This window comes from Littorina saxatilis, linkage group LG4, assembly GCF_037325665.1.
Source record: "Littorina saxatilis isolate snail1 linkage group LG4, US_GU_Lsax_2.0, whole genome shotgun sequence".
NCBI lineage: Eukaryota > Metazoa > Mollusca > Gastropoda > Littorinimorpha > Littorinidae > Littorina > Littorina saxatilis.
Genome location: NC_090248.1, coordinates 47,430,573 through 47,442,909, shown reverse-complemented (window position 1 = coordinate 47,442,909; position 12,337 = coordinate 47,430,573). Strand labels below are relative to the sequence as shown.

Below are 12,337 nucleotides of genomic sequence, written 5' to 3'. Positions count from 1 at the left end.
AGTAACAATTTCGTACACCTGGCATGGGAAGTTAAATTGCTCGTGTTGGGCTGAAGTAATTTATTCGTATTTATTCGTCAGGGGAGTAACATTTTTGTACGAAATGTTTACTCGGAACTCACCTGTCTTGGGGAGTAATTTTCTCGTGCAATGGGGGAGTGCTTTTTTCGTAAAGGGAGTAACTTTTTCGTACGAAATGTTTACTCCGGAGTAAAAATCTCGTGGGAGTAATTGTCTCGTGTTACACCGGTGCGCACAAAAAAGAAAGAGAAAATAAGAGCTGCAAAATGAACAGGATCGGAAGGGCCAATTTACCCGGGCACCTGTTAGTAGTTGATGCGACCAAAAGAATAGTGCGTTCGGCGTGGAACGCTCTGGCAACGTCACCCCTGTGCAAAAGGGGTTCGCTAGCAAACTTCCATCTGAGCATGCGCGATCTCGAAGTCTGAGTACAAAACTAAGTGCATGAAATCAGCGAATCGGAGTGCGTAACACACAGACCTTGATTATGTGCACTTCAGGCAGGTTTCCAGAAACTCTACTTAAGTTGAGTTCCTAAACTGTACTTCAGTAGAGTTTCTTCTTTTCTTTCAGTATTTGGTGTTTTACGTCGTTTTCAACCACGAAGGTTATATCGCGACGGGGAAAGGGGGGGGGGGGGGGGGGGGAGAGAGATGGGATAGAGCCACTTGTTAATTGTTTCTTGTTCACAAAAGCACTAATAAAAAAATTGCTCCAGGGGCTTGCAACGTAGTACAATATATGACCTTACTGGGAGAATGCAAGTTTCCAGTACAAAGGACTTAACATAAATTTCTTACATACTGCTTGACTAAAATCTTTACAAACATTGACTATATTCTATACAAGAAACACTTAACAAGGGTAAAAGGAGAAACAGAATCCGTTAAGTCGCCTCTTACGACATGCTGGGGAGCATCGGGTAAATTCTTTCTCGTCCCAACCAATATGGGACTCCCCCTAACCCGCGGGGGGCCAGTAGAGTTTCCCCGCGCCGTTTGAGTAGAGTAGAGTTTCTACCCCAAAACTCGACTTAAGTAAAGAAAGCATCAAACGGCGCGTCATAGTGACCCGTCTCGGTATTCTGCTAGTGCCCAGACCTACTACATTTTGTCTCAATGATGGCTGGTTTTAATGTTGATCTTTTAGTTTCAACCTATCATATTTACTAAATGTTTTGATATCGCTTCACGCGACTTGTTTAGTTTTTTTTGTTTGATTGTCTGTTTTGCTTGTTCTTTTCTTGTTCTTTTCTTGTGGGTTTTTTTTGGAGGGGGTGGTGGTGGTGGTGTTAAATAAAAGCTTCTCCGTGCTACTTTCTGTTTTTCCTTTTCTCGTCACATTCAAAAAGACCAAAAAGCACTTTACTCACGTTGGAATGACGAAAACGAAACAAATACAGGAGACGTTTCGACCACTGGGGTCTTCATCAGGCACAAGAAGTACAGACAACATAGAAGAAGAAAGACGACAGAACAGAGAGAAAGAAGATTCACTGACAGAACAACAACACTGCACAACCCACAGATGACACGGACAGAGGAGCAAGGGAGGCTACTCCAGGAAAAAAAATGTAAACAAATAAGGGAAGGAATCGTGAACAAAGTGAACATAAGGGCCAACAATAAAACAAAATAAATATTAATGATGGAGTACAGACAAGGCAAGGAAATGAGATTTGAAAGGTTGCAGATTTGAGGTCTGTAGTCAAAACAAAAGGAGGAGGGGGGGGGGGGGGGGTCTGAATGGGAAGGGAAGGTGTAAGGGAGAATGACTAAGAAGGATGACACATATGAAACTTTCGTACCCAACGTGTACACACACACACACACACACAAACATACACACACACACACACACACACACACACGTACACACACACACGTACACACACACACACGCACACACACACGCACGCACACACACAGGCACACACACACACACACACACATACACACACACATACACACACACTCACACGTACGTACACACACACACGCACACACACACGCACGCACACGTGACACACAGGCACACACACACACACACACGGCACACTCACACACACACAAACACACACACACACACACACACACACCCACACGCGGCACAAACTCACTCACACACACACACTTCCTGTTTATATGCAAACGGAAGGTAATTTAGAAGCTTTGCTGCATTGTTTTGTCTTGCACTCAGCTTCTTTGTATCCGGTTAGGCTTCTGTACTGTTCAATTTCATTCGATCACTACCAAACCATTTAGTCGCGGATTTGTCATTGAAACACAATTTGACTGTCATTTTGGCGAACGAGCTATTCCAAAATAAAACTCTACGAATGTGTGTGTGTGTGTGTGTGTGTGTGTGTGTGTGTGTGTATGTGTGTGCTTCGCTTCCTTTGTCTTAGTCTGGTAGTATGCTCTCTTTCTCTTGGCATGCGCGTAAGAGTGCGTGTTTGAGTGTTCGTCGGAATTTTCGGAATGTGCAAGTGTAAAGGTTCTGGCCCTTTGTTCGGACGAATACTGTACCCTCTCGCAAACAAATACACTAAAGTTTGCCATCGATGTAAGCATCACATCACTTAGACATTTGTAGACATTCATTCAATTGTTTTGCTGTTGACATTCTGGAACATGAAAGAATATTTTAACAATTGCGTTTGACATCATCGTCATTATAAAAAGTAAAATTAAACAAGCGGTATACAGCGTTGAATTTTTAGAAAATTAATGTACACGATGATAAGTAATGTTCAACGCCCTCACGGTATAACCATTAGGGGCATGTTCCCGAGTTTGACCCCGACTATAGATGGGAAAAAAAAGAGACAGAAAAAAAGAAAAACATGAAAAGGGCCACCACAAGGGAGGGATGGTTGTCGCGCTCTAGCTCCCGGTCAACGAGGCACCCGAGCCGGAGGTGGTTTCAAGTAGCGTCATAGAGTTAGTTTGGAAAGCCGTTGTGGGGCTCTTTTCACTTTGAATGGAGTTGTAAGGGGCTCCGCTCACATAATATTATGTAACTTCAGCGGGACTGACGACGCACTGCAGCTTATTCCAGCCCGCTACACGTTGCAGGAAAGGAAAACAGGCCAAGTACTCGTCATAATCCCTATTGCGGCATAAATAATAGGCCGTGCGTCGTCTGTGCCGCTGAAACTGCGCAGGTAGGCCTATACTCTGCCCATAATGTACAAGAGCGTCATACGTTTTTAACTGCAATTAAGATCCTTGATCGACCACGTTAACTTTAAGCTAGTTGTATCGTATTGACAATAGTGAAACCGGGCCTGCTGCAAAACGTAAACAGGAATGTCTCGTTGCTCTAAAGTTAATTGAATTGATCAGAAAAGGCATTTGAGATTACGGTTGATGTACTTCGTCTTCCCCTTTCACTACTTAATTTATTGCAGCTTGAAAAGATCACCGGAGAGAAAAGACTCTCTGTGAAAGTTAACAGCAAATTACATACGAACGCATCAGGGATTATTCGTGTCGTGTGAGTCGTGCAATTCAAGTGAAGTGCTGAAAAGGCGGTCGCTCTAAACATGTGAATGACAACTAAGATTCGCTAACATTTTTCAGCGAAACAGCGACGATTTTGAAACTTTTCTTGTTATTGACCTCGTCAGACTTCAAGGAGACTTAATTAAGGTAAAGGTGAACCTTGATTGTTTTTAATTATTAGTATCGTTCTACCATTTTTTGTTCCAATGCATTTTGGAAGGATGCATGGGACATTTCTCGATTTTGTGTCGACTGTTGATACATGTGTCTTTCTGCTTTCATCTTTGTTTCCCGTTGTTCTATGTGCTTTTTGTTTGCTCTCTCGCTCTCTCTCTCTCTCTCTCTCTCTCTCTCTCTCTCTCTCTCTCTCTCTCTCTCTCTCTCTCTCTCTCTCTCTCTCTCTCTCTCTCTCTCTCTGTCGACTGTCATTATGATGATGATTATTATTATGATTAATATTATTATGATTATTATTCATGAAGCATGTAATTTTGAAACTTTGTACACCCCGAATTGAAATGGGCCCAAGGCCTAATCAATAAACCATCCAGACTCCAGACTCCAGACTCTCTCTCTCTCTCGTGTTTGATTGGCTGTGTGAATGTTCGCCCCTTTTTTCTTCCCTTTTGTGAATCGGTCATTGGCCACTGTGTCTATCTCTTTCTCTCTTATTGTGGTTGTTGTTGTTGAGGTTGTCGTTGGCGTGTTGTTGTTGTTGTTGTTGTTGTTGCTGTTGTTGTTGTTTTTGCCACGATCGGAACACCTGCCTAGCTGTCCCGTTCTATAGCTGATGTCCAGTAGCTCCAGTAGCTCAGACCAAGTACCGACACATGATTCGTGAAAAGACACAAATTACGAATGGATACAGCTAAGGTTGTAACAGTGGTAGCTGCAACAAGCATTTTATGCACGTCAGAGTTGTTTTTAAAGATCTGCTGCTGCTAGCAGCTGCTGTTGATGATGATAATGATGATGATGATGATGATGATGATGATGATGATGATGATGTTTGTTAAAAGAGGTTCATTTCTGAAGCATAGGCAGAATTGTTGTTTTCCTGAAAACAAATCACATCTTAGCAGTTTTGCTTTAAAATTACTTTTCGGTTTAACAGATTTGTGAGGACTTTTCCAGTATTCTGGGAAAAAGTCAAGTGAAACATTTCATGAATGACATTTAAGTGTAACACTTACTTCCTGGATAGCTAATTAAGGACACATTCTCATCAGAGTTGCTTTTATCTTATTTTCATTAATGATGGAAAATTGATGAATTAATTGATTGGTTTGTGGGTTGGTTGGTTGACTGATTGATTAATTGCTTTATTGCTCGATCGATCAGTCATGAATGTTCATCAATTCCTCTGTCTTTTCTCTTTCGTCGTTTCATTCGTAAGACATCACATTTGCTGGAAATGAAAACAGAGAGAGAGAAAGAAAGAGAGAGAGAGGGAGAGAGAGAGAGACACAGACACACAGACACACACATACATACACACACACACACGCGCACACACACACACACACACACACACACACACACACACAGGGGCGGATCAGTTGCTTTGTAAGGGGGAGTGCACTTTGAATCGAAAGTGAATGTGATGGGCGCGAAGCGCCCGAATTTGCTAGAGGGGTCCGGGGGCATGCTCCCCCGGAAAAATGTTTGGCCCAAAGAAGCAAAATGGTGCCATCTGGTGACATTTGAACTTATAAATGGTCAAAGAATCAGCTTTCCAAATTTTTTTTTTTTGCTGGAGGTGGGTGCACCTGCACCCTGTGCACCCCCTCGTCCGCCCCTGACACACACACACACACACACACACACACACACACACACACACACACACACACACACACACACACACTCACATACGACATACACACACACACAGAGGTAAACACTCAAGCAGACAAGCTAAAAAAACCAGTCAGACGGTTTGTGCCAACATCCTCGAATGAAAGGAGGGTTAATATATTTTCAATATGTCCACTTTAACATTGCAGAGTTCTCAACTTTCTGCAGAAGTCGTCTCAGTCGGAACCTATCCTTGGTACGATTAGCAACGAACGTAACCCTTTCGTTTCCTACGAATTGCTGATGACTGAAAAGAAGCAATTACAGTTTTTGTTGCATATGGAATTCGGGGTTCAGTGAAGATAGCCGACTGAAGCCAGATTCTGAAAACTGGTTGCTACCGGGGAAATCATTCCTGATCTGGTCTGAACAGTTTTAGTTCTGTTCTTAAGATTCGTGTTCGCTGCCCCGCGACCTCCAATTATGGAAAACGTTTCGAAAGTCAACAAAGACAGGAACACATTTCTGCACAAAAAGAACCTTGAATTAATATCAGCCCTCGCCCCGACCATCGCTTACACCGTGGTTCTCATGGTCATTGGCTTGGTGGGTAACGCGGTCGTCTTCCTCGTGTACTACAGGAGGTTCAAACCCAGCGTCACCAGGACCTACATCCTGGCCATGAGCGTGTGTGACTTCATGACCAACGTCCTGGTCCTGCCCGCAGGAGTCGTCCGCCTTAGCTTCTACTACACCTTCGAGGCAGCCTGGTTTTGTCAACTGATACTCACCGTCACCAGCCTGATTGTCGTCTACGCGGGGTTTCTACTCCTCGCGGTGGCCGTAGGACGATACAGGGTTATCTGCAGACCAACGCTGACGAGAAACCCTTCCAAAGAGGCCTACGTGGCTTTGGCTGTGTGTGGAGCCGTCTCTGTGGTACTGACTGTGCCTTCCACTCTGTCTCACGGAGCCAGGACGGTGGAGGTTGCAGGCACGAATATCACGGGCACCACGTGCTGGGTGAGTGACAGCTACACCGACTCCACTTTCCTGGACGCGTTCAACGCGGTCATGGCGGTGCTGGTCGTCGGCTGCTCGCTTGCCATGTTGACCCTGTACGCCCTCATCGCTCGCCGTCTGTGGCTGCACAAAAAGTACAACGTGGCGGTGGGTGGGGTAGGCGGGAAGAAAAACGCTGGGAAAAAGAGCGGCAGTGATGACATGAGCAAGGCTGTTAGGCTTCAACGCATCAGGTCACTGAAAGACCAACCGATCAACGAGACTTCGGAATCAAGCGATAACTTGGAGTCCACTGCGACTACTACCTCGTACCAAGACGAGAGCGCAGCTTCCGCAAAGAATTCGACGAAGAATTATGCTTCACAGGCAAGCACGGCATCTGAAACGCCCACCATGTCCACCAAACGAGCCTCTTTGCCTGCCCCGAAAGTGAAGAAGATTCCTGCTCGCACGACCTTGATGCTGTTCGTCCTGACTGCTGTGTTCGTGTTGAACTACCTCCCTCAGGCTATCGTGCACACTGTCTTCCAGCAAGGGATCGACATGCCTCTAGCTCTGGAGCCTTGGGCGCTCAACCTGTTCCACATCGGTCTCAAGTCCTATTACATCAACAGTGCCATCAACTGCGTCATCTACTGCTTCTGCTCGGCGCGCTTTCGTCACGAGTGTCGTAATCTCTTTCGTGACGTCACTAAGTGATTGTATTATCTTTTGGATCATACACGATTCGTCATGAGTGTCGTGTGTTTTATGACGACATTGATTGACTGTGACACGAAGAGCGTCATATACTGTTTTAAGTTCGACACCCCTTTCGTCACGAGTGTCGTTCGCTGTTTTATGACGTTATTGACTGATAGTGACATGAACTACGTCATCTACTGCTTCAGTTCGCCCCGGTCTCGTCATGAATGGTGATGGCCCTGGTTGAGTGACTCGGAGATAAAACACGATGGTCCGGTTTATGTATTGTACATGGGAAAATCCTTAACTTTGATTGAAAAATCGAGCTAAAGAAAAAGTTCTGTCCTGTTTTTTTTTCCAAAGATTATGTTCTTAGTTTCTGTCCTTTTGTTCTTTGTTCTCTGTTTTGTAGCCCACAACATGTTTTTGTTGAAGCGTTTGTGTTTGTTTGTCTTTCTGTCTGTCTCTGTGTCCGTTTGTTGTGTTGTTTATTTGTTTTACGTTTAATCTGTTTCTCTGTACTCTTGAATTTCTTGAATTTTCTCTTGATTGAAATACTGTGTAGAAATTATTTCACAACTATATAATTTAAAAATGCATGTGAAAAAGGTACGGAAAGAAAGATCGACTGAAAGCATTTAACCACATAGAAAAGACGTATCTTCTAACTGAAAGTAAAACTGTTACGCAAGTATCCACGTGAGAACTTCGTTCGAGCTGGATGTTTGTTTTTGCTTGATTTATTTGTTTCTTTGGTTGGTTGGTTGGTTGGTTGGTTGGTTGGTTGGTTGGTTGGTTGGTTGGTTGGTTGTTCATTCGTTTGTTCGTTCGTACGTTCGTTCGTTCATTCGTTCGTTTGTTGTTACATTAAGTCACGTTTCCAGACTGACTGAGAATCAAAACGAGGTTGATGTTGTGTGTGTGTGTGTGTGTGTGTGTGTGTGTGTGTGTGTGTGTGTGTATATATATATATGTATGTGTGTGTGTGTGTGTGTGTGTGTGTGTGTGTGTGTGTGTGTGTGTGTGTGTGTTTGACATAAACGTTAGAGGCGGAAGAAAGTTGCTTGCAAATAATTTTATTTGATCAATGCGCAGCCTTGTTAAAAAGCTCTTTAAGCTAGCTTAACTAACACACTTCCTGTCGTGAGTCACTCATACATTACTGGGCTAAACCAACAGTTGAAAATTGTGCTTAATCACGAATCATTCATGAAAAACATTATTTGATTTTCTGGTTTAAACATGATTGTATTTAGATAACATAGGGTAACGTAACATAGGATACAAACAATAAACTTGGGACCACAAAACAAGTTATGCTTAAATTAAGTGTGGTTATATATTTACACCTACACAGAGAATGTCTGATAAAGGTACTGCCAAGATCAAAATAATGTTTAACCCTACAAAATCAGATCAACATAATGTTAATACACTTTAACCCTACAAAATCAGATCAAAATAAAGAAATGCAACTAACAATCTAAAGCATTAATTTTGATTGTCTCCTTAATTTATGAGTGTATTTGTACAAAGCGATGCTGTATCCGTTCCGTTGTTCTCGGAAATACTTGCGGGCCTCGTGATCTGAGCGTTTCCTTCTCTGTGTTACACTAGTTTTGAGAACGGGGACCAGCAGTAGCGAAATTTTCGCTAAAGATTTAATTCTTATAAAGTGTGACTGACATGCATCGTGAAAATTGAAAGTGTCTGGATAGGGGATTTGTATGGTTTATGGGAAAGATATATAGAAATAAGCCACCGTGCCATGCTAAAGCAAAGATAAGTTGATGCTTTTGGGATACGAGGGGTGATCGGAAAGTTGTGTAACATCAAACATCTTTAAACGCAACATGGGATCCAAACACACAATATAGATGACAAAAAAACATAGTATATATATAGTAACATGCTTTATTTTCTTCACATTCAGAACAAAATGCAGTCGAGAAAAAACCCACAGAAAAAGTTATGGGTAACTAAAAACGTATTTTCTTTGTTGTGTCAACATATCATAAACGTTTGTGCGAACCAAGAAACAAAATGACTCGTGTGAATCGATAACAAACCATTGAGTCAACCTGCAGCTGAAAGATCAACACTGAAAGCACGGAATCAGTCATCGCCGAGACAAGTAAAGCTAGGTTAGCCGAAAACCGAAGGTTGAGACGGGCAGCGCTTGCTTCATTATGTGAACATTGTTTAAAGCAAACATGACATATGATATGCATTTTTGGAGATAAATGCAAAGCGCAGGATGTCCTTCTCTCTATTTTGCAACAGCAGTTGATCTGGTTATCTTCTTTTATCGTTTTGAGAAAGAGAATAACTAGTCGAGCGTGTTCCAGTTTTGACGAAAGCTCAAACGTTTTTTGTGCTTAACTCTTACAACTTGCAGACTAGACTACAAACAATAGCCACCCCCCGCGGGTTAGGGGGAAGAATTTACCCGATGCTCCCCAGCATGTCGTAAGAGGCGACTGACGGATTCTGTTTCTCCTCAAGTTACCCTTGTTAAGTGTTTCTTGTATAGAATATAGTCAATTTTTGTAAAGATTTTAGTCAAGCAGTATGTAAGAAATGTTAAGTCCTTTGTACTGGAAACTTGCATTCTCCCAGTAAGGTCATATATTGTACTACGTTGCAAGCCCCTGGAGCAAATTTTTGATTAGTGCTTTTGTGAACAAGAAACAATTGACAAGTGGCTCTATCCCATCTCCCCCCTTTCCCCGTCGCGATATAACCTTCGTGGTTGAAAACGACGTTAAACACCAAAGAAAGAAAGAAAGACAAACAATAGCCTAAGACATGACAAAGAGACACCGAGCACGTCTATCCCACAACGAAGCATTGAAATGTCTCATTTGTTACAAATGTTAACTTTAAGTGCGATAAGTCGTGAAAAGTGGCCTGCGTAACACTGATTCGTCCCTCGTTGGTAACGACACATAAAACGCCTGCTGCATTCCAAAACTTAATGAAAAATAGATTATAGTACCTTTCAGCGATGTTGTGGAACGTCGGATGCAAAAGAAAACACAACATTTGATGCGTTCCTAAGTGACCATTTTTTTTGTTTTTACAATCCAGTGTAACCAAAACAAAAAGAAACGAAGCATAGTGGCGGCACGCGAAAGGCTAACTCACATTCAAATCGGATCGATTTGACACGACGCACATTCTAACAAGTTCGTAACACATCTGTTATAGCTGATAATACACACAGTGCCATATTCGTGTGTGCGGGAGTTATAGGTAAGTTCGCGTAGTTTGCGGTTGGTTTATGAAGCAAAATGTTACGCGGCAAACCGTAATTTTCGACCGATCCAAATTCACACTTTAAACATGTGTTGTGTCTTTCTGTCTCCAAGGCTTACAAGCTCTAGAGTATGTTTACTGTGTCATTCTGTCTCCAAGGCTTACAATCTATAAAGTATGCTTACTGTCTCATTCTGTCTCCAAGGCTTACAATCTATAGAGTATGTTTACTGCGTCATTCTGTCTCCAAGGCTTACAATCTATAGAGAATATGTACTGCGTCATTCTGTCTCCAAGGCTTACAATCTATAGAGTATGTTTACTGTGTCATTCTGTCTCCAAGGCTTACAAGCTCTAGAGTATGTTTACTGTGTCATTCTGTCTCCAAGGCTTACAATCTATAGAGTATGTTTACTGCGTCGTTCTTTCTCCAAGGCTTACCAGCTATAGAGTATGTTTACTGTGTCTTTCTGTCTCCAAGGCTTACAAGCTATAGAGAATATGTACTGCGTCATTCTGTCTCCAAGGCTTACAAGCTATAGAGTATGTTTACTGTGTCTTTCTGTCTCCAAGGCTTACAATCTACAGAGTATGTTTACTGTGTCTTTCTGTCTCCAAGGCTTACAAGCTCTAGAGTATGTTTACTGTGTCATTCTGTCTCCAAGGCTTACAAGCTCTAGAGTATGTTTACTGCGTCATTCTGACTACAACGCTTACAAGCTATAGAGAATATGTACTGCGTCATTCTGTCTCCAAGGCTTACAAGCTATAGAGTATGTTTACTGTGTCTTTCTGTCTCCAAGGCTTACAAGCTATAGAGAATATGTACTGCGTCATTCTGTCTCCAAGGCTTACAAGCTATAGAGTATGTTTACTGCGTCATTCTGTCTCCAAGGCTTACAAGCTATAGAGTATGTTTACGGCGTCGTTCAGTCTCCAAGGCTTACAAGCTATAGAGTATGTTTACTGCGTCATTCTGTCTCCAAGGCTTACAAGCTATAGAGTATGTTTACTGCGTCATTCTGTCTCCAAGGCTTACAAGCTATAGAGTATGTTTACGGCGTCGTTCAGTCTCCAAGGCTTACAAGCTATAGAGTATGTTTACTGTGTCCTTCTGACTACAACGCTTACAAGCTATAGAGAATTTTCACAGAGCTGCAGTATTCAACACTTTCCCACTATGTATCTGACAGCAGATTAGTCAGCTGCATATACTCTCTCTTAATTAGTAGTTTGAGATGTGAACGCATCTACAACTGTCTGCGTTTCTTCAGTCTCCCTCTTTCCGCGACAAACCCTAAATAATCTGAAAAAGGTTCGCCTGTAGGCAGAACTGAGTAAGAGAAAACTGACAAAATCGGTGAAGCAGCTTAACAAAATACAAACGTAGGAGAAAGTTTGAAGCATGCGATAGACATACCCGATCCCCCTCTGTAGGTTGCCACGGCTGTATTCTGATGTGATAGAGGCTGTAATGGAATGAACAGCAAGGGGCAATGACAGGATGATATAACAAAATGTCGCCCCCAGGATCGTCACCGTCAGCTGACGCTGGCGTTTGCTTTCTACGTCATCATCCGCTGACGCCTTCATGGACCGACGCACTAACGCGTAACGTCGTAGAAACCCCAACGTCAGCGCGTTCAAGACGATCAGAGCCACCAAGGGAATATACGTGAAGATGATTTTCGCTACTATACTGAATGTATCGACAAGTTCAGGGTGTTGGAGGTAGAACTCGGTCGGCTGATACCTATACCCGGTCTCCCCTGTGGTTGGAATGGTCCTCGGTTCGACGGTATATTTCGACAGGAGATAGAAATGAAAGGCGGCAGTAAAGACGTAAGCTGTCACAACAGACGAAGCAGGAAACCTAACGAGAAAGAAACTCTTGACATGCAAAGGCCGGGCGATCGCATACAGCCTCTCTAGGGACACCAAGCACATCACAATGTACGACCCGCGTCTAGCCACAGCGAAGGTAAAGTTCAGAAAGTACAACCCGTAAACATAATACCCCAACTCTGTCCTGAGGTCTTCTACGACAG

General features: G+C 42.9%; 1 protein-coding gene across 1 annotated transcript; it reads left to right on the top strand.

Moving 5' to 3' along the window:
* The first annotated feature begins 3,290 nt into the window (after positions 1-3,290).
* On the top strand, positions 3,291-7,751 carry LOC138964930 (orexin/Hypocretin receptor type 1-like). Its single transcript, XM_070337010.1, has 2 exons — positions 3,291-3,674; positions 5,534-7,751. Exon 2 carries the CDS (start codon positions 5,808-5,810, stop codon positions 7,044-7,046), a length of 1,239 nt encoding a protein of 412 aa, XP_070193111.1. The 5' UTR covers positions 3,291-3,674; positions 5,534-5,807; the 3' UTR covers positions 7,047-7,751.
* Positions 7,752-12,337: the final 4,586 nt, after the last annotated feature.

Coding starts and splice junctions, on each gene's coding strand:
- LOC138964930 (XM_070337010.1), top strand. CDS start 5,808: ATGGAAAACGTTTCGAAAGTCAACAAAGACAGGAACACATTTCTGCAC.